Below are 22,630 nucleotides of genomic sequence, written 5' to 3'. Positions count from 1 at the left end.
TGGCCCCTTTTTTCATGGTATACGTTTCTTTTGTTGAGCTGCAGATTTATACACCAACTTGACCTTTTGTTTGTATATATGATATTATGTATCCATGCGTCAATTTGATCGTTTCTTTTGTTTGTACTAACTATCTGTATAGATAGCACAGGATGTTTAACTCTCTCCTTACCAATCCTTTTCAGTATTTTCCCAAAAAATGGCAAGCTTATCCAGCAGAAAAATTGATTTTTTAAAACTCAAACAATCTTTCTACCAAACAATTTTATCTTCTGATTAATTAAACCTAGATCATTGTGATGTACAAAATAAATCTGAATAAGAAAAAATGTATATTGTGTCGTAACAAATGTGACGATTTTGCTGGTGGTAAGGAGATGGTTAATGGCTTGATTTAATCATTATGATTATAATTATGTTAGAAAATATATTGTGTACATAGCTATAGTATTTACATTGAACAGTGCTGATGGTTTTCCTCGGATCCACGGAAATCCGCGATTTTGGAGTCCAGAGGAGGAATTTCCTCCTTTTAAAAATTACATTTTCTCGAAACAGTATGCAAGCAATGAGAGAGTTGATGTGTGGTGGAACACACAGGTGCAGTTTCCCACTCTCCAGAAGTTAGCTAGAGTGTCAATGATAGTCTATCATCTCAATTGCCCTAAAAGTGGGGTTTAATGCAGTAGAAATGGGGCTTAAAGGCAATCGTTCAACATTTTCCTACTTTTTCACTTTTTGTCACCATCAGCACTGATTGAACAAATCAACCTTGATAAGAGATTTTTGTAGAGGGATAAATAATTGTTCATAGCACGCAAACTTTTGGATTTTGCTGAAGATCAAGTTTTATTGTCAATATTTGTTGTTAGAAACTTGCATATGTGAATTCCATCTATTTATCCTGTGCCAACATACATAGTTTACTAATCCATCTTTTTTTCTTCTTCCATACAGGGTATTGATGTCACTCTAGACCAGAAGCAACGTTTAAATCTAGCACGAGCTGTTTACCAAGATGCAGATGTCTATTTGTTGGATGATGTTCTAAATGGAGTTGACCCAGCAGTGGGTAGACATGTTTTTGATAAGGTCATCTCTAACAGGGGAATGCTTAAAGAGAAGGTGAGGACAAACTGAAAAAAAGGAGTGTGCAAAAATTAATATAACATCTTCAAAAAAGAAGAGTTTCAAAAAAAAAAAAGAAAAAGAAAAAAAAAACAGCTTCGAAAAAGATCAAAATACTAATTGAGCTTTTATATAGCGCAATATCCACTAAATATGCTCAAAGCACTTTACAAGGGATCCCTGGCCAACAGCAACATTTAACATGTAGGACGGGACATGACACCTTTTTAAGCGATATTACAATTTTTTTTGGAAAGAGACAGCGCTGTTAACGGCCAGGTACTCTTTTTACACCTGAGTACGGTGAGAGAATATGAGTAAAGATGAGCCTTCTCCAAGGACTCAACTATGCGCAGAGTGAGGCTCGAGCCTAGGACCTTCTGATCCGAAAGCGAGTGTCATACCATTAGACCTTATAGCCGCACAAAATACTAAACAGAGAATGGTTAGGTCTGCAGTTTTGGCCTGAAAAATGGGAAAAAATTATGATCTAAAAAAATACAGGCTTTATCATTCGGAGAAACTGAGCATAAATGTATGAGTGATTTGTTTTTGTTTTTTTTAAAATATATTTTCTTCTAGACAAGAGTTTTGGTGACCAATGTAATCCATTTTCTGCCACAAGTGGACATCATTGTGGTGATGGTGGATGGTCGAGTGTCTGAGATGGGGTCCTATGACCAGTTGATGTCTCAGGAGGGAGACTTTGCCAGGTTTCTCAAAAACACTTTGATGGAAGAAGGGGATGAATTGACTGGATATATCAATAAGGAAGATCCTGAAAGTAAGATTTATTTGTCATCTTTATCACCATCATCATCATCATCATCATCATCATCAGCAGCAGCAGCATCTGTAGTTAAATGTATTAATTTCACGTGAAATTGTACAAATTCAACCCAGTTCACACGAAATTAGCTCTCTTCGTTTTTCTCTCAAATCTGCCGGCTTTTATCTACTATTTTTCCACTCCCGTCGCCTACTTCCGTTCGTTTCACAATCATCCAGAGTAACACCAACTTCCATTCTTTTACTAACAATAGCAACAAAATAACACCACAGCATCATCATCATTTAAGTTATAGGTTTCTAATCACCCCATTCTTTTTCAAAGGACAAAATGAAGTCATATCAAGTTTCTGCTTTTTTTCTTCCACCCTTTTTCAGGGAGAGAGGGGGGGGGGGGTGTGTTATTAATAATCACACGTTACCAATGTTTTAAATGTGTCAAGGAATTAGTGCATTTAAAAATCAGGAAATCGTTGTGACTTTGTAAATCGAGTAAGTCGTCCTTCAGAGCCTCGAGGCCCACGAAGCCGGAGTTTATCCCGGTTTCTATAGCATGAAACTGACAATAAAAACTGCTCGCTATCTTTTGGATAGGATGTTAGTCCACAAAGTACTTTCAACGAGATCCAACAGACCCAGCTACCCAATCATTGCTGGGAGGACAGGGGGTTCAGAAAAAATCTCGACTGCACCCAGGATCGATCTCGGTCCCTAAGTACATGTGAAGCGAGTGTTCTGCCAACTGAACTATCGGAACCTCCAAATCAAGTATTGTTCAGGCAATATTCAACCTGCACACATTAGATTTTTAAAATATATATATATATATATATATTTATAATTTAATTTCCTTTTTTATTTTAATATGTGACCTATTGTCTCAAAACAGTATTTTGTCGGAACGAACCATATGCTTAAAAGCCGAATTAAATGTTAAACTGGTCAAAAATATACATTGCTGGCATTAGCACCCTAAAATATGGTATCCATTCTCCTCAATAAAACATACAAACTCAACACAAGTCTGATATTTCTGGTTATAAATTCAATTTTCAACATCTTGACCATCCTAACTTTATACCGTTATGAGGTGAAGGGTCACATATAGGCAGGAAACAGGAAAATTTGTTTTTGAGAATTTAAATCCAATATATTCCTATAGTTTCAATCCTTCTCTCTGACAGTATCTGCGATAAGAGCCCAAATGTTACAGAAGGTGGAATCGGCTACCACAGACATGAGTTCTGGAGATGAGTCTTGGAAAACTAGATCAGGGTAAGGTTTACTCCATATCCATAGGATTCTCGCCATGGTGCAATGGTGATCCACCGTCTTTGATATGATATATAAGTCTAGATTTATGCAGGTTTTTACAGCCTTTTATCTGCTCTTGTGCATTCGTGAACGTATTTAATTCACGTCTCTCAAAACTGGTCATGCCACATAGTGGAAGGAGGTGTCTGAATTAAACGCTACAAACTGTATTTTTCTGTTTTACAACGAGCGTCGAGACGGCACTTGAATGCCTGCAATGAAGGGGTGTCGACAACTGTTGCAGGCAAGCGGTTCCATTTGTCGACTACCCGAACTGAGAAGATTTTTGTCTTTTTTTTTGTCTTTGAACCGTGTTATGGTGAGATGAAATGGATCCTGAACCATGAATTAAGATTTGAAATGATCAGAAGTACAAAAAATATCGGGGCTTTTGAATGTAAGAGATTTTATTTGTTCTCCAACAGAAGAATAAAGAATAGAAATTGGTCCCTCATTTCATATTTGTGGCTAATAAGTTTCCAGCACCTAGATCATTCCAACGTAACGCCACTTTGTGTGGATGGGTTAGAATTTAAAACAAAGAATTTTGACATTCTAAAAAAGAGAAAAAAACGAGTTAACTGTGATGAGATGTGAGGAATCTAGTTTAGAGAGTGTTGATTATATCTCATATTTTCATTTATATTAGAATATCTATAGAAACTTGTGTATTGTGTGTGTATTTGAGGTAGTGGATTCAATTATCTAGCCCTGTGCATTAACCTGATGAGTCACATTTTCTTGAAAAAAATGAGTTAATTGACTGGGTCAGGTTCCAGACCTCCCATAGCGGGCAGGGAGGTCACGTTCTGTGTCTTCTTTACCCCTATATCTGTGCCTTTTGTCATTGTCTTAGATTGAGATTACTTGGTTTTGTCCTTTCCCTTTGGAGGGAAACATTAAAATGTATAGTTAAAGTTTTGGGAGATGATTGTTTTTCTTCTTATAAATCATCTCTCTGTTATGTATTGTTATTTTAGTTGTTTTGAATGAATATTGTAAGCAATTGAGTATGTTCTTAGTGGGATCCTGTACTTGTGTCTAGATGAGACTTTTAGGTAATCTCAAACTATGCACAATGATGGGATGCTCTTGGAATCTACATCTGTTCCCCATTCTCATTTGCCTTACATTTTTTTTGCCGTCAATTGTAAATCTAGATTGTCTTTTTACAAGCGCTTAAATGACCTGAATATGTAGCAAGTGCCATAAAATCCTTTAAAACAAAAACAGTTAATGTGAAAAATATGTAACTTATCAGTCTTAGTTTCTTTCCTAATTTTTTTCAAGTTTGGATAACTGGTAGAAAAAACAATGATTGCATTATATCTAGACACAACTGATAATCAGTCCTTGTTTTCTATGCAAATGGGACATCATGACTCAGTGATACAGTCTTTGCTTTGAACCCGAAAAGAACTGAGTTTGAATAACCACTGCGCTGTGTGGCCTTGAGCAAGTCACCTCATCCATGCTCAGTTTGCGACACTGCCTGGGTTATTATTGTTCGGCTATGTGGTCTAGTGGTATGACACTCGCTTTTGGATATGAAGGTCCTGGGTTCAAGCCTCGTGCTTGGCGCATAGTTGAGTCCTTGGAAAAGGCTCTTTACTCACATTCTCTCACCGTACTCATGTATAAAATGAGTACCTGGCCGTTAACAGTGTTGTCTCTGTCCGAAAAAAATTATATCGCCTATCTGGCGTCATGTCTTGTCCTTAATGTTAAATGTTGCTGTTGACCAGGGACCTCTTGTAAAGCACTTTGAGCACATTTAGTGGATATTGCTCTATATAAAGCTTAAAAAGAACTCATTTCCAGTCTTCCCTTGGAATAGACCCTAAAGACAAATTTCCTCCATGGGATGAATAAAGGGAATTTTGTTTTATTTTTATTTTTGTGTTTTATTTTCTCTGCTGTATTATAATGTGGGTTATCCCATTCATGTATGGGGCCACAGCATTGTATTCTACTTCAATATTCAAATGCTGGCAGAAAATTTATTGTATCAATCTTATTGAATCATATATATTCAACCACATTAAATCAAATATATGTTTTCCTTCGTAGACATTCAGACTCAAATTATAAAAGACTGGAATCAAGTCTACAACTCTCTAATAGTTTTGCTTTGGCTTTTTTATCAATCATGGCACATCAGATTTTATCTGACTATATGAATGTCACTTGCCATAAATCAGTCATGTCAATTCTCCCTTAAACAGGAATTTTAATCCAGAATTTTAAAATATTTTTTTTATTATTATTAAATTTTATAAGCTGGATTTTAACTTGAAAGAAGCCACAAGACATGAAATGCTATTGATTTCTGTTCTAAAACCACTGACTGTTTATTTTACTCTTCACCATTGCATTATTATATTCATTTTGCTAATATGAGGTGCCTGACTGATACTGTCATTATTTTGTCTCTGTCTTATTCCAGGGAAGATGTTTACTTGAGAAAAAGCCGTAGTGAGCTGACAGCATCTGGGATTACTTTGGAGGATGTAAGGGAACGAGAAAGGAAAGGGAAGGAGAGACTGTTGGAGGAAGAGAGGGTGGAAATAAGAAAAGTAAGTCATTATAGTGAATGCTCCATCAAAGTATTTTAGTGTGTGTATGAATTGGATGTAAGTGTTATTTGTGTGTGTATTCTTGCACTCACATGTGCACGTGTGTGTCTTTCATTTCAATGAACCCATCTCTTCAATCATTGGTGTTTATCAAATGTGGTGATTTATATTTGTTTGTAGTTATTGGATATTTATCCGTTTGTATCTGAAAAGCTCACTTCAACATTTTCAGGATTATTCTTTGTAGGGGAAGTAACTGTGTGTTCCATACATTCTCAAGGAATTTGTTCATAAGGTCTTTACTCTCTCGTATTTAGTAGACATGTTTCTCCTTCCACGTAGGCTTTCTTATCTCCATGTCCAAGTGACTCTTGATTTTACTCAAGGCACTCGCTTCTGAATCGGAATGTTACTTGAAGTTGACTCAATTATGAGTATTTGTAATCGAGGGTGGAGAGAGTTGTTGAATGTTGGTGTTTTTTAGGTTGAAGAATTTTGATAATCTTCGCTTAAAGTTTTCTAAATCTGTTTTGTTTACACATGATTCGGGAAGAGCGTTCCAGTCTTTGATAGTGCTGGTGCTAGGTGAGTGTGAGAAACATGGGTGGATTATGGGTTTTCTCTCACATAGTGCTGGGTGGGGTTCCTGACCTCCCATAGTGGGCAGGGAGGTACATACTGTGTCTTCTATCCCCTTATGTCTGTTTTCCAACATGCTTTCTGTCTTTGTCTTGGAATGAGAATACTTGGTCTTGTCCTGACCCTGGACAGAGTCCTGCCTAGGAGGGAAACTGTCAAATTCATAGTTATATTTTTGGGAGATGATATTTTTTTCCTTGAAAATCATATCTCCGTTATGTATTATTATATTTGTTAATTTGAATGTATAATGTAAGCATTTGAGTGTATTCCTCTTTGTTGGGTCTTGTGTTTGTGTCCGGATGAGACTTATAGGTGATCTCAAACAAAGTACATTGGTGGTATGCTCTTGGAATCTTCATCTGATCCCTATTTGTTCCCAGTTCCCCTTTGTCTTACGTTCTCTTGGGTGCTTTAATTGTAGTTCTAGAACTTTTTACTATCCCATTTTCTTCCTTTTTGCTGGCGCTGATATAACCTAAATGTGTTGCAAGCGCCGTAAAACCCTTAAAAACAAACAAAAAAATAGATGTATACGTTGTTACCAACCAAAGAAATATTCTGGAAAGATGGGATGGTGTAGGAAGTCCCCATTTTCTTCCTTTTTGCTGGCGCTGATATAACCTAAATGTGTTGCAAGCGCCGTAAAACCCTTAAAAACAAACAACTCTCACATAGGTGTGAAGTGTCATACTCGACAGGGGAGATAATTAGATTGTCCGCCATTTTAACAGATGGCTGCTGTCAGCATAAGGTATGGGTAATACCATGTTGCATTTCCATTGTGACACCCTCACCTTACCAACAAAGAGAAAACAATTACATTCATTATGATATAATCAGCATCTTCTTTATTGTGCTTTCATTTACAAATCTTGTAATGATTGTTTTTTTAATGAAATTTTCTATAATGCTTGCCCACTTCTCTTTGAATTTAGCAAATAAAAAAATATCCATTTTGTATTATTTGGATAGCAATTTTCTGGACAAAAATCATGAAAAGGTTGGTAAGGAGAGCTAAGGAACACAATGGATGTCTTTCATATTGAAAGTTAAACGTAGAGTTGAATTTTTTTTTATTTTTTTTTTGTTCGTTTTTTTTTATTTTGAGTAAAAATGTTGTATGAGATGACACTTCAAAAATAATGTAATTAAATTTTGAGATTTTACAATTGACCCATCTAACACATCCAGGTCAAGCTCTCTGTTGTGTCATCCTACTTCAAAGCCATTGGTGTCATAGCCACTGCTCTATTCTTTGGATTCTTCATGGCATATCAAGGAGCCAACGTATACGCCAACATCTTGCTATCGCAGTGGACCAGTGATGATTTTCTGCGAAACACATCTCTCCACAACACCACTCAATATGAAGAGAAAAATTACACATACTTAGGCCTATACGAGGGTCTTGGATTGGTACAAGGTTAAAAACATTTCTTAGCGTGACACATGTAATCAGAACTTTTTGGAGGCATTTTTAGTTTGTTTTTTTTACTCTATCTAGTTTAATCTCTATTGCCGTTTTTTTTTTTTAAAGAATTTTTTTTCCATTTATTTGACCAAATTTTAAAAAGAAATATTTTTTTCATTCAGCTTTTATATAGTCTAGTGCAATATCCACTAAACAGCAACATTTAACATTTAGGACGGGACATGACGCCTGTTAGGGGATGTTACATTTTTTTGGACAGAGACAACGTTGTTAACAGCCAGGTACTCATTCATTTTACACCTGAGTACGGTGAGAGAATGTGAGTAAAGAACCTTCTCCAAGGACACAACTATGCGCTGAGCAAGGTTCGAAGCCAGTACCTTCCGATCCAAAAGTGAGTGTCATACCACAAGACCACATAGCCGCACAAATCTTTTACTGGACAACGAGGTGTCAATTTCTCATGGGATGTGTATGAAGAGGAGTCATGTACTTATATTTTTATCCAATCAAATTTATGACTCAAACCATAAATTATCAGCATACTGTTACATTTTTTTTACTCAAAACTTTGGACAGCATTTTCATTTATTCAAAGAGAGTATATGTGACCCATCGTCTCAAAACGGTATTATGTCGGAACGAACCATATTCTTAAAAGCCGAATTTAATGTTAAACTGGTCAAAGATATAAATTGTTGGCATCAGCACCCTAAAATATGGTATCCATTCTCCTCAATAAAACATACAAACTCAACACAAGTCTGATATTTCTGGCTATAAATTCAATTTTCAACATCTTAACTATCCCGACTTAATACCGTTTTGAGGCGAAGGGTCACATGTGGGTTTTTTTTTTTAAATTTTGAGCAGAGGAAGCATCTCAATCCAAAGCAGTCTTTATTCTCTTTTTTTTTCTTTTAAAGTGGATATCTAATTCCTCAGAAAAAAGTGTGGAGTGGGCACTTATATCAATGACACTTACCTTTGGACCAATAGGTCTTTGGTTCAAATCCTTCTTTTACCAGTGGAAAGTTGAGTCCTTGGTGAAGGCTCTTTACTCACTCTCTCACAGAGTAAAATGAGAATCTGGCTGATAACAGCATTGTTTTGGTCGAAAATGAAAAATGCAACAGTGCTTCACCGACAGTTTGTCTCATGCTACATATTAAGTATTGCAGTTGGCGTAGGATCTTTTGTCAAGCCCATTTAGTGGATATTGCAATATATAAAAGATCAAGTTTTCTGGGGTTTTCTAAAACCACCACAATGTAAATGTTGCTGCTCGAAGAAATAAATATCAATGTGAAATTGAATGTAAGCTTCAATTTATTATACGAAAACAGATGAATCTTAACAATGCCACTATCACATTAGCTTATTCGTCTGTAGTCGTCGTGTTTCATTCATCCTATTTTGTTGATAAAGGGGAAATCCGAAATGTCCATTATATCTGTTTTTGTATATTAAATGGAAGCTTACATCCAATTTCACATTGTTATTTAAAACCACCACAAGAAATTTGTATTTTTGTGATGGTATAGTTTGTTGAGGCCATGTTTAAGTTCGATGGGGGTAATTTTATTTTACATAAATGTAGAAAGACTGAATAAACACTGCTTCTCTTTTGAAGGGAACACAACAAACTGAGATGATCACTGGTAGCCTCCTTTTATTATTCTCACAAACGAGGAGAGCTCACAGAGCATAAGGGAATTAACTCATTAATTGGATGATCAATAAGTATAAGTCAACATAGTTTGCCATGTATATAAATAGAACCATCAATACTTTCTCCCCAGTGATTCTGGTGCTAATCTATGCCTTGATTTCCGCCACCCAAATGATAAAGGCGGCCGGCCATCTCCACAAGACCATGTTGCAATGCATCATGAAATCACCCATGGCTTTCTTTGACATCACTCCAGCTGGTCGAATCCTCAACCGTTTCTCCAGGGACATTGACACTATAGACAACACCTTGCCACAACAACTGAGATCTTGGATGAACACCTTCTTCTCTACCATCAGTATCATTGTGGTCATCTGTTATAGCACACCTTTCTTTACAGTGGTCATTGTACCTCTGGCTATCTTGTATTACCTTATACAGGTGGGTCTCTCTCTCTCTCTCTCTCTCTCTCTCTCTCTCTCTCTCTCTCTCTCTCTCTCTCTCTCTCTCTCTCTCTCTCTCTCTCTCTCTCTCTCTCTCTCTCTCTCTTTCTCATTTCTGTCCCACTCTTGGCTTGGACGAGAATGGCTTACTCCTCCCATAGTAGGCAGGGAGGTACATACTGTGTCTTCTATCCCCCTATGTCTGTTTTCCAACATGCTTTCTGTCTTTGTCTTGGAATGAGATTACTTGATTTTGTCCTGGCTCTGGCCGGATACCCTGGCGGAGAGGGAAGCAGTCAAATGTATAGTTAGTTTTGGGAGATGAGATTTTTTTTCCTTGTAAATCATCTCTCTGTTATGCACTGTATTATGTATTATATATTTTATTTGTAAACATTTGAGTGTATTCCTCTTAGTGGGGACCTGTGCCTGTGTCTGGATGAGACTTTTAGGTGATCTCAGACTAAGTACTTTGATAGTGTGCTCTTGGAATCTACATCTGTTCCCTATTTGAACCAATTCCCCTTTGTCTTACCTTTTCTTGGGTGCTTTAATTGTAATTCTAGAACTTTTTATATCCCATTTTCTTCCTTTTTACTGGCGCTGATATGACCTTAATGTGTTGCAAGCGCTGTAAAATCCTTAAAAACAAACAGAGTGGCTTACTCGATGCTGGGTTCTACATTTTTGTTCAGTATTGTTTTTGTTTTCTCTTTATTTTTATGTTTTTTTGAGCACTATTCTACACACGAAAAACAGTTAGAATTTAGAATTCCCTTTATTCATCCCATAGGGGAAATTTGTCTCTAGGCTCTGTTCCAAGGGAAGACTGGAATAACCCAGGCATTAGTCACAGTTCAGTGCTGCAAATTGAGCCAGAGCAAGGTGACTTGCTCAAGGCCACACAACGCAGTGGCAGGTGATCAAACTCGGTACCTTTCTGGGTACAAAGTAAATACCGTACCGCTGAGCCATACTGCCCCCATTCTACAAAGTAGAATGAAAATGATAAGAAATGATATCACAAAATTCAGCCTGTAGGTAATCAGGAGGTCTGAAGTTTCCAAAAGATCAGCCTTGGGTCTGAGGTTCAACACTCAAACAAGGAAGGGAGGCTGAATTTTGGGATGATTTTTTCTTGTATTTTACCTCCTGCTTTGTGTAGCACTGCTTCACTAACACCTTTTCATATTTTTACCATTCACCAGTGCCTGCTCTCTAGGGGGCAGCTTGGCTCAGGGGTATGATCTTTGCTTCATACCCAAAAGGTACAGAGTTCAACTTCCCGCCTTGAGCAAGTCACCTCACCCTAGCTCACTTTGTGGCGCTGCACTGCGGTTGACACTTGAGTTATTCCAGTCTTCATTTGGAAGAGACCCTAGAGACAAATTTCCCCTTGAGGATGAATAAAGGGAATTTTATCATTATTATTATTTTTTTAACATTTATTTTAAAAGTCACTTCTCTACAACAGCCTTTTGTTTCTTATAGCTATTCTTTATTCTTGTGATTCCAGAGACTTTACATCCCAGTGTCAAGAGAATTGAAGAAGATGGAGTCGACAACCCGAGCCCCTATCCAATCCCATTTCCAGGAGGCCATCCAGGGTGTGTCAACAATCAGGGCATACAATGTACAGGAGAGATACATGGTGGAAAACAGACATCTGGTTGATAGGAATCACATCTGTTGTTTTGCTGATGTCTCCCTCAACAGGTTATATATTCTTCTTCTTCTTCTTATTCTTGTGGACACCTCCAATATATTTAAATGCCTTATAAAATAGCTTATAATTACAAAATATGAAATAGCTTGATATGTATCATTTACAGTTTTTACACATCTTTGAATGTATAAGGAAAAATATATGAATACGGCAATGTTAATTCCTAGACTTGATGATAGAGAATAAATACAATTTCTTGCATTGCAGAAGAATCTGAAAATCCTACTTCTTCTCATTTTATTTTTAGATTTGCTTTTAGGTGTCCTATTCATCTCAATATAATTTGATAACAATTGAACATTTTGACACAGGATTGAGAAATTGAGAATTTCATCGATTATAATTAGTCGCATATTTTGTGGCTTTATGCATCTCCCCTTCCCTCCCCCACACCCCGTTGTTTTCTGGTTGTATTAAATGTGACCCGTCATCTCAATCTGGTGTTCGTGTATTGATGAACTAGATGTCACAGAATAAATTTAAAGTCAAAATGACTAGAAATGTGAAATCTTAAGATACCATACAACTACAACAATCACTACATCCAACAAAACATATGAAAGTAAAAGTGCTCCTTCAGATTCATTTGACCCTTGAGTTTATCCCGGTTTCTACTGCACGAAATGAACAATAGCAGTTGCTTGCTACCCTTTGGAAAGGACCCAAATCTATCGAAGAATACTTTCCCCCCCAGATCTAACTGATCTAGCCACCCAATCACTGCTGGATGGACAAGGAGGTCAGAAAACATCTCAACCACACCCAGGATAGATCTTCTTCTTCTTCTTCTTCTTCTTCTTCTTCTTCTTCTTCTTCTTCTTCTTCTTCTTCTTCTTCTTCTTCTTCTTCTTCTTCTTCTTTTCTTCTTCTTCTTCTTCTTCTTCTTCTTCTTCTTCTTCTTCTTCTTCTTCTTCTTCTTCTTCTTCTTCTTCTTCTTCTTCTTCTTCTTCTTCTTCTTCTTCTTCTTCTTCTTCTTCTTCTTCTTCTTTTCTTCTTCTTCTTTCTTCTTCTTCTTCTTCTTCTTCTTCTTCTTCTTCTTCTTCTTCTTCTTCTTCTTCTTCTTCTTCTTCTTCTTCTTCTTCTTCTTCTTCTTCTTCTTCTTCTTCTTCTTCTTCTTCTTCTTCTTCTTTCTTCTTCTTCTTCTTCTTTTCTTCTTCTTCTTCTTCTTCTTCTTCTTCTTCTTCCTTCTTTTCTTCTTCTTCTTCTTCTTCTTCCCTTCTTCTTCTTCTTCTTCTTCTTCTTCTTCTTCTTCTTCTTCTTCTTCTTCTTCTTCTTCTTTCTTCTTCTTCTTCTTCTTCTTCTTCTTCTTCTTCTTCTTCTTCTTCTTCTCTCTTCTTCTTCTTCCTTCTTCTTCTTCTTCTTCTTCTTCTCTTCTTCTTCTTCTTCTTCTTCTTCTTCTTCTTCTTCTTTTCTTCTTCTTCTCTTCTTCTTCTTCTTCTCTTCTTCTCCTTCTTCTTCTTCTTCTTCTTCTTCTTCCTTCTTCTTCTTCTTCCTTCTTTCTTCTTCTTCTTCTTCTTCTTCTTCTTCTTCTTCTTCTCTTCTTCTTCTTCTTCTTCTTCTTCTTCTTCTTCTTCTTCTTCTTCTTCTTCTTCTTCTTTTCTTCTTCTTCTTCTTCTTCTTCTTCTTCTTCTTCTTCTTCTTCTTCTTCTTCTTCTTCTTCTTCTTCTTCTTCTTCTTCTTCTTCTTCTTCTTCCTTCTTCTTCTTCTTCTTCCCTCTTCTCCTCTTCCTCCTCCTCCTCCAACTGTCAATATTTTTTTCTGACTCTCCCCCCTCCCCCCCTATCCACCTAGCTGGGTTTGTTAGATGTGGTGGAAAGTACTTTGTGATAGACTAGTGACCCGTACCAGGATAAACTTTTGGTTCCATGGGGCTAACGTCTCTGAAGGACTACTTTAATTTACACTTTTAAAGACTTAATTCATTTAACCAAAATTTCATAGTTTTTAGTGTGCATTCAATTTCCAGTAATTTGACATATTACCAGTCTGAGGGGATGAGCCACAAATGCTACACTTTTGACTTTGAATTGACATTTTTATTATTTTTGTTGTTGTTATGAATTCCTGTACAAACAGGTGGCTCGCTATAGGAGTGGAGGGGGTGGGCAACCTGGTTGTGTTTTTTGCTGCTTTCCTGTCTGTTGTCTGCAACAACAAAGACGAATCTCTAGTAGGCCTCTCGGTGTGTTTGGCCTTGCAAGTGACCAGCGGTCTCAGTTGGATGGTCAGGGGGCTCACTGACCTGGAGTCCAATATTGTGTCCGTAGAGAGAATCAACCACTTCTCCAAAATTGTTAACGAGGTAATCAAACCTGTAAATTGTCTGACAATCATTGGATTTCAGACAATATCGCAACAAGATTTTTACTCTTATCGTCATCATTTTACAATTTACATATTGATTTAAAACAAAGGTGCCATATCCTCCGTGGAAGATTTTCAGACAATTATGTAGGATGCCACTTATAGGGCTGGGTAATGTTAAAATAGAATAAATAAGATTCCCTTTAAAAATCCCATAGGGATAATTTGTCTCTAGGGTCTATTCCAAGGGAAGACTGGAATAACTCAGGCGTCAACTAGTCCAGTGCGGCAAATTGAGCTAGGGCGAGGTGACTTGCTCAAGGACACACAGCGCAACAGCGGGGGTTCAAGCTCAGTACCTTTTGGGTACGAAGCAAAAGCAAAGACTGTACCGATGACCCACGCTGCACCCCTTTTAAGAGTCTTTTTCGTCAAAAAGAAAATCACTTTGAGATAGTAGAGTCTCATTGATATAGTATCCTCTTATGAAATTCCGATCTAGTTTTAGATGCCAATTTTCTATTCTATAGCTAGGTGGCTCAGTTGGTAAGGTGTTTTACCTTTTCATGAAAGACTAACAAATTTAAGTGTGGTCGAGTTGGATGGGTGATACTGATTATGAAAAATTTTGGTACTGACATTTTGTCCTTGGTAAAGGCACTTTGCACACATTACCTCACTAAATTAGGGTCTGAACAAGTGTCTGACAAATGGCAGCGATGGATATTGTTAGAGTGGTAGTACGAAATCGATGCTTAATAGGTGACTAGTATTGTATGAAATGGGAAATAAAGTTCCATGTGACCGGCTGGGAGAACAAATAATAGTGCATTGAGCATGGATGTTCTGTGTCATTGTAGAATTGATCTCAGTTCCTCTGCTTGTGAAGCGAGTGCTGTACCGACTGAGCTGTTGAGACCCCGATATGGACTCTAAAATGTACATGTTTTTGATGATATTGTGTGGCAATGTGGTCTTAAGTTATGACACTTGCCTTCAGATCTGACAGACCTGGGTTTGAGTTCCTCTCTGGGTGGCGCTGAAAGGCTCTTGACACACATTCTCCCACTGTAGGCAGGTGTTAAATGATTACCTGCCCATTAACAACATTGTCCTTGTTGGGAAAAAAATTTGTAATATTGTCTAACAGGCGTCATGTCTCTTCCTACATCTTTAGTGTTGTTGCTGGCTAGGGACCCATGTAAAGCACTTTAAGCACATTTAATGAATATTGCCCCATATAAATGCTATCCTTTTCTTTCCTTTTTTTTTTAAAATCAAAAAAAAAAAAAAAAAAAAGATGCTGATCAGTTTTCCACTGTTGATTAACTTTTGATTTTGATAGAGGTTTTTTAAAAATAGAATAGTATAGAAATGGCAAGATATGGTGTCAAGATTTAGACCCACTGAAATCTGCCTTTAAAATGTTGATGAGTCTTTGTGATGGATTGATATTTAAACAGTTTATGGTATTGGGTGATGACATTTTTTAAAAACCTGAACTGTTCTCGTATGTTGATTTTTTAAAGAGATGTATGTATTTTAAGGTCGTTATTTTTATACAATACTTTTCACATTCCACAGCTTCTAGTAGCTTAGGTTTTATTCACTTTGACTTTAACATCATACTGTTTTTATATTTGACATGATTTCCTCAGGGTCCTGACACAGCCTACATAAAAGAGCCTGTTCAGCCATGGCCTCAGAATGGCGCCATCAGATTCCACCACGTGACCACCAGAGAAAAACCCAGCTTTGACCTGGTACTCAATAACATCACCTGTGATATCCAGGATGGGGAAAAGGTAATTACTGTCACTACGACTATGACAATAAATTAATGTAGAATAAGTGGAGACTTAATTGAAACATTCAAAATATTTATGACATAATAATATATGGTTTTTATATAGCATCTTACCCCGTATATCAAGAAGCTCATAAAACACTAAACAAACACCATTTATGAGTAAATCAAAATACACTATACAGAAGATTAAAAGCCTTCTTGATAACATCATCATCACGGAGTATAGAAGCTACAAAAATTTATCAAATAATTGCCAGGAGTCATGAATTAGGGACCAAACTTTTCAGTTCTGCAGATGAAACCATAGCAAGTTGTATCCATCGCAATGATGTCAACTTGATCTTTCAAAATTATATCAGTGTCAGTCCAAAATCTGTTACATTAATGTATTAATCTTCATCATCATCATCATCATCATCATCATCATCATCATCATCATCATCATCATCATCATCATCATCATCATCATCATTATTATTATTATTATTATTATTATTATTATTATTATTATTATTATTATTATTACTATTATTATTATTATTATTATTATTATTATTATTATTATTATTATTATTATTATTATTATTATATTATTATTATTATTATTATTATTATTATTATTATTATTATTATTATTATTATCATTAACCCCTATAGTTACCATCTTTATTACAACTACTTATTTTTACCTTCAACCTCTTACCCTCCTTTTCCATAACCACATACCCTACACACACTCACAAACACACTACATGCGTGTACAGATAGGTATTATCGGCACACCAGACACAGATAACTTCCACATTGTCCAAGTATTGTTTAGACTGGTGGAAGTCGCCAGTGGTAGCATCATAGTGGACAATGTTATGATACAGGACATCTCTCTCCAGGACTTGAGGCGTGGAATCAACATACTCTCCTTACAGGTGGGTGGTCTTGTCACCATAGTCAGCTACTCTATTCTTTCAAGACTGGTCCAATTAACTTTAATCAGACCTGTAAAATGTCCGTCTATGGTCGGATTTTCCAACAATGTCACAATATTTTTATTCTCATTTCAATCATCATTTTGCATTTTTTTTAAATGACTTACATTAAAACATAGATGCAGTACGCTCTGTGAAAACTTTTCAGACAATTTTGTTGGCTGTCACTTACAGGTTTATTTAATTACCCCCCCCCCCCCCCCCAAAAAAAAAAAAAAAAAAAAAAAGAAAGCAAAATACAAATCAAAACCAAAAAAAAAACCCCAACCAAACTTGAACTTTTAAAATTAAAAAAAATTGAAAAAGTGCTTTATAAAAAGGATTCCAGGCCAACTGCAACACTAAACATGTAAGGTTAGACATGAAGCCTTTAAGATATTGTTATAATTCTTTCCGACATATACAACGCTGTTACCAACCAGGTACTCATTTTACATCTTAGTACAATGAGAGAATGTGAATCAAGTGCCTTTTCCAAGGATATTCAACTTTGTGCCATCCAGACCAGGACTCAAACCCGGGATCTACATGTTTCAAGTGTCACAGCACAAGGCTACAAAGCTGCACAGCGGATGGGATGGATACATAACCTCGCCCCTTGATCTTATTCAGACAGTCCAGTCATTATTCAGCAAACAATGTCAATGATTGCTAGAATAAGTGAACTAAACAGATTTTATACTATCGATGTATTGCGTTTAAGTAAAATTACTTGAGCTTTTTCTTTAAGTTAAGCTGTTATGTAGCGCAATATCCACTAAACGTGCTCAAGGCACTTTACAAAGGGTCCCTAGCCAACAGCAACATGTAGAACGAGACATGACGCCTGTTAGCCGATATTACAATTTTTTCGACAGAGACAACGTTCTTAACGGCCAGGTACTCATTATATGATAAGAGAATGTGAGTAAAGTGCCTTTCCCAAGGCCTCAACTATGCGGAGAGCGAGGCTCGAACCCAGGACCTTCCAATCCGAAAGCAGTTGTCATACCACTAGACTGCATAGCCGCACCTTTTCTACAGGACTGATGAATCTATCAAGACATGTGTAACTTTATACATGTCTGGTCTGATTGACAGAATAACAGAGGGCAGAATGCTGTCAACTTCATTCATTCTATTGTTTGTCCAAGCAGCTGCCTAAATCCTGTATGTCAAAAGCTACTCGTTATTCACAATATTCGGCCAATCTTTTTCTTGCTTGTATCAAAGCTGACTGACACATAAGACATTAAACGCATCACCTTCATCATCATCACCTTCATCATAATCATCACTGTCATTAACATCTCTAACACAATCACTATTGATATTTGTGCCATATCCCAGGAGCCCTTTTTATTTAGTGGCAGTCTGCGAATGAACCTTGACCCCTGTAACATGTACAGTGAGCAGGAAATATGGCAAGCCTTGAGTCAGGCACATCTTAGAGATTTTATCGCAGAGTCTGGAGCAGATCTGTTGTATCCCATCACTGATATGGGAGAGAATTTAACGTGAGTATTTTACTCGATAAAAGTCATATTGTTATCATCCTCATCCTCCTCATTATCATTGCTATCAGTAACAGCACATATATGGTCAATCTATTTGATATTTCAAAAATCTGTTGTTTTTATTTTTTTTAAAAATACTGTCAATATATTTAGCTTTACAGGTGATCTATTTGCCCTCAGAGTTTGGATAATGCTTCATAATCCTAAATATTGGTTTTCTAGTCCGAAATTTAAATTTTTAACAAGTACTATTGAATTTATGATGCTTTTGCCTTTGGTTTACAAAGCCTTTGTAAACGCATAGCCTGACACTGACCAAAAATGTTTGTTTTTGAGTGGTTTATATGCACTCATATTTTATTAATGAATCTCACATATTTCATGCTACTCTGAACATTGACAGAAAATACAAATACTGTTTTGCCCTACTATATGAAAGGAGATAGATTGAAATGGTTTGGCCCCTGACCACCAGCAACACGTAACATGTAAAACGAGACATGACGCCTGTCAGGCGATATTACAATTTTTTCCGGACAGAGACAACGGTGTTAACAGTCAGGTATTCATTTTACACTTGAGTACAGTGAGAGAATATGAGTAAAGAGCCTTTTCCAAGGACTCAACTATGCGCTGAGCGAGGCTCGAACTCAGGACCTTTCGATCCGAAAGCGAGTGTCATTCCTCTAGACCACATAGCCACACATTCATGCCTGCTCTCCCTAATTTGCCCCTTTGATATTCTGTTTATCTGACAGTTTCTCTCAGAGACAGCTGGTGTGTCTAGCCAGGGCTTTACTACACAAGACCAAGATTCTGGTGTTTGACGAGTCCCCAGTCAAGGATTCACTTCCCGTAGCAGCTGTGTGTGACCTGGACACAGAGGATCTCATCCAGAACACGGTCAGGGCACAGTTCAAAGAATGCACTGTGTTGACAGTCACCAATAGAATCAACACCATCATGGATTACGACAGGTGAGGAAAAGTGTGCAGGGAGGGGGGGGGGGGTAATGAGTAGGGGCTTGACTATGAATTTAAGAAAATGAATTCTTAAAATGAAAGAGAAATGTGCTTTTCTATAGTGCAATATACTGTAAATAAAGTGCTTTACAATGGACAATACTGAACACGTTGGACCAGATATGATACCTGTAAGTTACTGTAAAACTAGTCCTGAGTCATAAGTCCAAAATAGTTTGTTGTGCTATCATCATACATGATTATCATCCTCATCCTCCTCATCATCATCGCTATCAGTAACAGCATATATATGTCCAACCTACTTGATATTTTTAAAAACTCACAGTTTTCCTAGCTTTACAGGTGATCTATTTGCCCTCAGAGAGTTTGTATGATGCTTCAAAATCCTAAATATTGGTTTTCTAGTGTGAAATTTTAATTTTTAACAAGCACTATTGAATTTATTATTTTTTTGCCATACTTGCCTACTAAAAATTAGGAAAATTACGAAATTTTGACTTCAATTTCAGAACTTCATCTCTGTCATTGAAAATAAATGTAGATGCCTACGGCTTAATTTTAAGGATTTTGAAGTGTTATTTTATCATTTTGAAGGTAAATTGTTTATTTTTAAAGTTAATTATAGCGACTACAATTTATCTTCTAAATAAATGTTCAAGTAGGCAGGTCAAATTTCCTAGTTCTACAGATTTTTCATTGAAGTAGGCAGGTCTACATATCACCAGATTAATCCTACAACTCCCTCCCCCCTTCATTCCTCTATTCCTCCAGGGTTATGGTAATGGACCAAGGGACTTTGAGAGAAATGGGCAGCCCATCTTACTTGCTACAAGACAATAGTTCTTTATTCTACAGTCTGGCCAGGGATGCCAATTTGGTAGAACTGTCATAATACTTACAGAAAGGTAAAAATGGAAAGGCTTCGATTCGAAAAAAAAGTACAAATAATGAACCTTTTGGGTGCAAACCCTTCTACAGCAACACAAATAAAGAAATTTGAAAACACAATACTGATGCCACGCTTTTGTTGCATTCATACTCTATCTATCAAAGATAACACACGCTGCAATTCTCACAACATTTTGTTTATTTGTTTTTTGTTTTGCTGACAAAGGGTTTATTCCTGAAGCATCCATTATTTGTACTGTTCCCATCCGAATCCTTTCTATTTTCACCTTTTTGTTAGTATGTTTATAATCCCAGGCTTTAGGCAGCCTCACTGTTCTCTCGTAGAACTCGTAGAAATGTTTCCATGTCAGTTTGCTACGTCCTTTGACATCTCAAGTGACAACATCATTGTCAACAACAGATAGAGATAAAGATTAAGGGAGTAAATGTGACTCATGAATGAACAACACAAAACAAACGAGTATTTTGTGTTTACTTGAAAAAGGCCAAAGGCCGAAATGTCGTTTATTTTGTGTTGTTCATCATGATCAGATTACTCCTTAATCTTTATCTCCATTTTATTGACTCATTTAGGCACCTCTATTTATTAGTTCAACAACAGATACCACGACACAAGTAGGGATTGTGGACCAGAGCATAGACTCGTCTAAGTATTATGAGTACTAATTAGGTAAAAATGATATGTACATGGTAAAATTGTAAAACTTTAGTGGAGTTTGAGGTTACAAAACAGCAATTACATCAGGTACAAATCTTTTTTTAGCAATTAACGAATACATTTAAAAAATATCAACGTTGTGAGAAATCATGTTGTCAATCAATGTGATGATATTGAGTTGTTTTCCTGCCCTTGATAAATAATATAATAACCATCTGGTTGCCTATCAGCTAAATACATTTAAAATATCATCAATGCTTAAAAATGTTGTGCGGCTATGTGGTCAAGTGGTATGACACTCGCTTTCAGATCGGAAGGTCCTGGGTTCGAGCCTCACGCTTGGCGCATAGTTGAGTCCTTGGAAAAGGCTCTTACACATTCTCTCACCTACTCAGTGTAAAATGAGTACCTGGCCGTAACAGCGTTGTCTATGTCCGAAAATGATAATGTCGCTAACAGCGTCATGTCTTGTCCTACATGTTAAATGTTGCTGTTGACCAGGGACCCTTTGTAAAGCGCTTTGAGCGCCGTTTATTGGATATTGCGCTATATAAAAGCTCAATTAAAAATTAAAAAAAAAAAATGCTTAGAAAGAAGTGAGTCATCTCATCCCATGATTAGATTCACCCTTGGTCTTAAGCTGATAGGCAACGAGATTTAAGCATATTTTTTTATGTGATTTTTTTTCATTTCTTGGAAATCTCTTTATGTTAACATGTATTTACACTCCAGCACGGTTTTCTCGAACTTCTCGGAACATGCAAAAATGGTCGAGGAAACCGTACATTGTCGTGACATTTGATGGGGAAGAGGGGAACTGTGGCTCAGTTGTATTGTCTTTTACTTCTTACCCAAAAGATACCTAGTTTGAATATCCAGTGTTAAATCGCCTTCAGCAAGCCACCTCTACCTAGCTCAATAATTTGTGACGCTGGGTTATGGCTAACACCTGGGTTATTCCAGTCTTCCCTTGGAATAAACGCTAAGACAAATTTCCGCTTGTGGATGAAGAGCCCTACTATTTTTTACTTTCTTGATATGTTACAAGGATTGGTGTGTGTATGTGTGTGTGTGTGTGTGGGGGGGGGGGGGGGTATTGCTGTATCACAACTTTTGTATACCTTTGTAGCCAACCATTATCACATCATAGCGTGTGGCATTGAAATTGGAACTAAAGGCCAAGTGATAAGAATAAGCAGAGAGGTGTCTTTTGTGTGAAACAGCGATGGAGTGTGTGAATGTGTCTGCATGTGTATTATACACATACACACACATGCAGTGTAGATAGATGCACACAATACACACATAAGTAACTGTCAATATCACCATAAGCCATCAGTGATCAAAATCACTGGGCACAATTTTTAAAAGCCCCTTTAATTGATTAATTTTATATTGGCTGGGTAAAATTAGTGTGAGGAAACCGTGTTCGAGGAAGGAATGGAATGATAACAAAGAATAATAAGCAAAAAATTTGGGACATTTGAAGGAGTTTGAGGAAACTATGATGGAGTGTATGAGTAAAAGTTTTGCCTGGGCCCTGCATGGAATCTTTTGATGAGAGGGAATCAGTTGGATGGCTTAACTTTTTTATGAGGGATGACTTTTTTTTTCGCTTGTAAATTGTAAATCATTTATTCATATGTCATTATCAAGTTTTTGATATGCATTTTTGTAGCCATTTGATTATATCCCTATTGTCAGAGATTCTGTAGCAGTGTGAGTGTGGTACTTTTAAGTTGTATCAGACTACTCCAAAGAT

The 22,630-nt window shown here is 36.8% G+C and overlaps 1 protein-coding gene across 4 annotated transcripts in view; it reads left to right on the top strand.

Annotated features, from left to right (window-relative positions):
• The window catches only part of LOC144959913 (multidrug resistance-associated protein 1-like), a 78,237-nt gene extending 56,786 nt beyond the window's left edge, over positions 1-21,451 (top strand). For 3 of the 4 annotated variants that reach the window (XM_078892760.1, XM_078892761.1, XM_078892759.1), the window contains 13 exons: positions 958-1,125; positions 1,711-1,912; positions 3,102-3,192; positions 5,678-5,807; positions 7,641-7,872; positions 9,684-9,994; positions 11,513-11,712; positions 13,799-14,024; positions 15,685-15,831; positions 16,601-16,762; positions 18,152-18,318; positions 19,077-19,295; positions 20,073-20,568. In XM_078892760.1, coding sequence (XP_078748886.1) covers positions 958-1,125; positions 1,711-1,912; positions 3,102-3,192; positions 5,678-5,807; positions 7,641-7,872; positions 9,684-9,994; positions 11,513-11,712; positions 13,799-14,024; positions 15,685-15,831; positions 16,601-16,762; positions 18,152-18,318; positions 19,077-19,295; positions 20,073-20,193 — 2,376 coding nt within the window. In that variant the 3' untranslated portion in view covers positions 20,194-20,568. Of the gene's footprint in view, positions 1-957; positions 1,126-1,710; positions 1,913-3,101; positions 3,193-5,677; positions 5,808-7,640; positions 7,873-9,683; positions 9,995-11,512; positions 11,713-13,798; positions 14,025-15,684; positions 15,832-16,600; positions 16,763-18,151; positions 18,319-19,076; positions 19,296-20,072 lie in introns of all 4 variants that reach the window. The other variant, XM_078892762.1, reaches the window with a different exon arrangement.
• Positions 21,452-22,630: the final 1,179 nt, after the last annotated feature.

This window comes from Berghia stephanieae, chromosome 14 (genome assembly GCF_034508935.2).
Source record: "Berghia stephanieae isolate SIO BIC M18660-M18661 chromosome 14, UCSD_Bste_1.3, whole genome shotgun sequence".
NCBI lineage: Eukaryota > Metazoa > Mollusca > Gastropoda > Nudibranchia > Aeolidiidae > Berghia > Berghia stephanieae.
The sequence above is the reverse complement of the archived record's forward strand: the minus strand, read 5'-3'. Positions and strand labels throughout refer to the sequence as shown.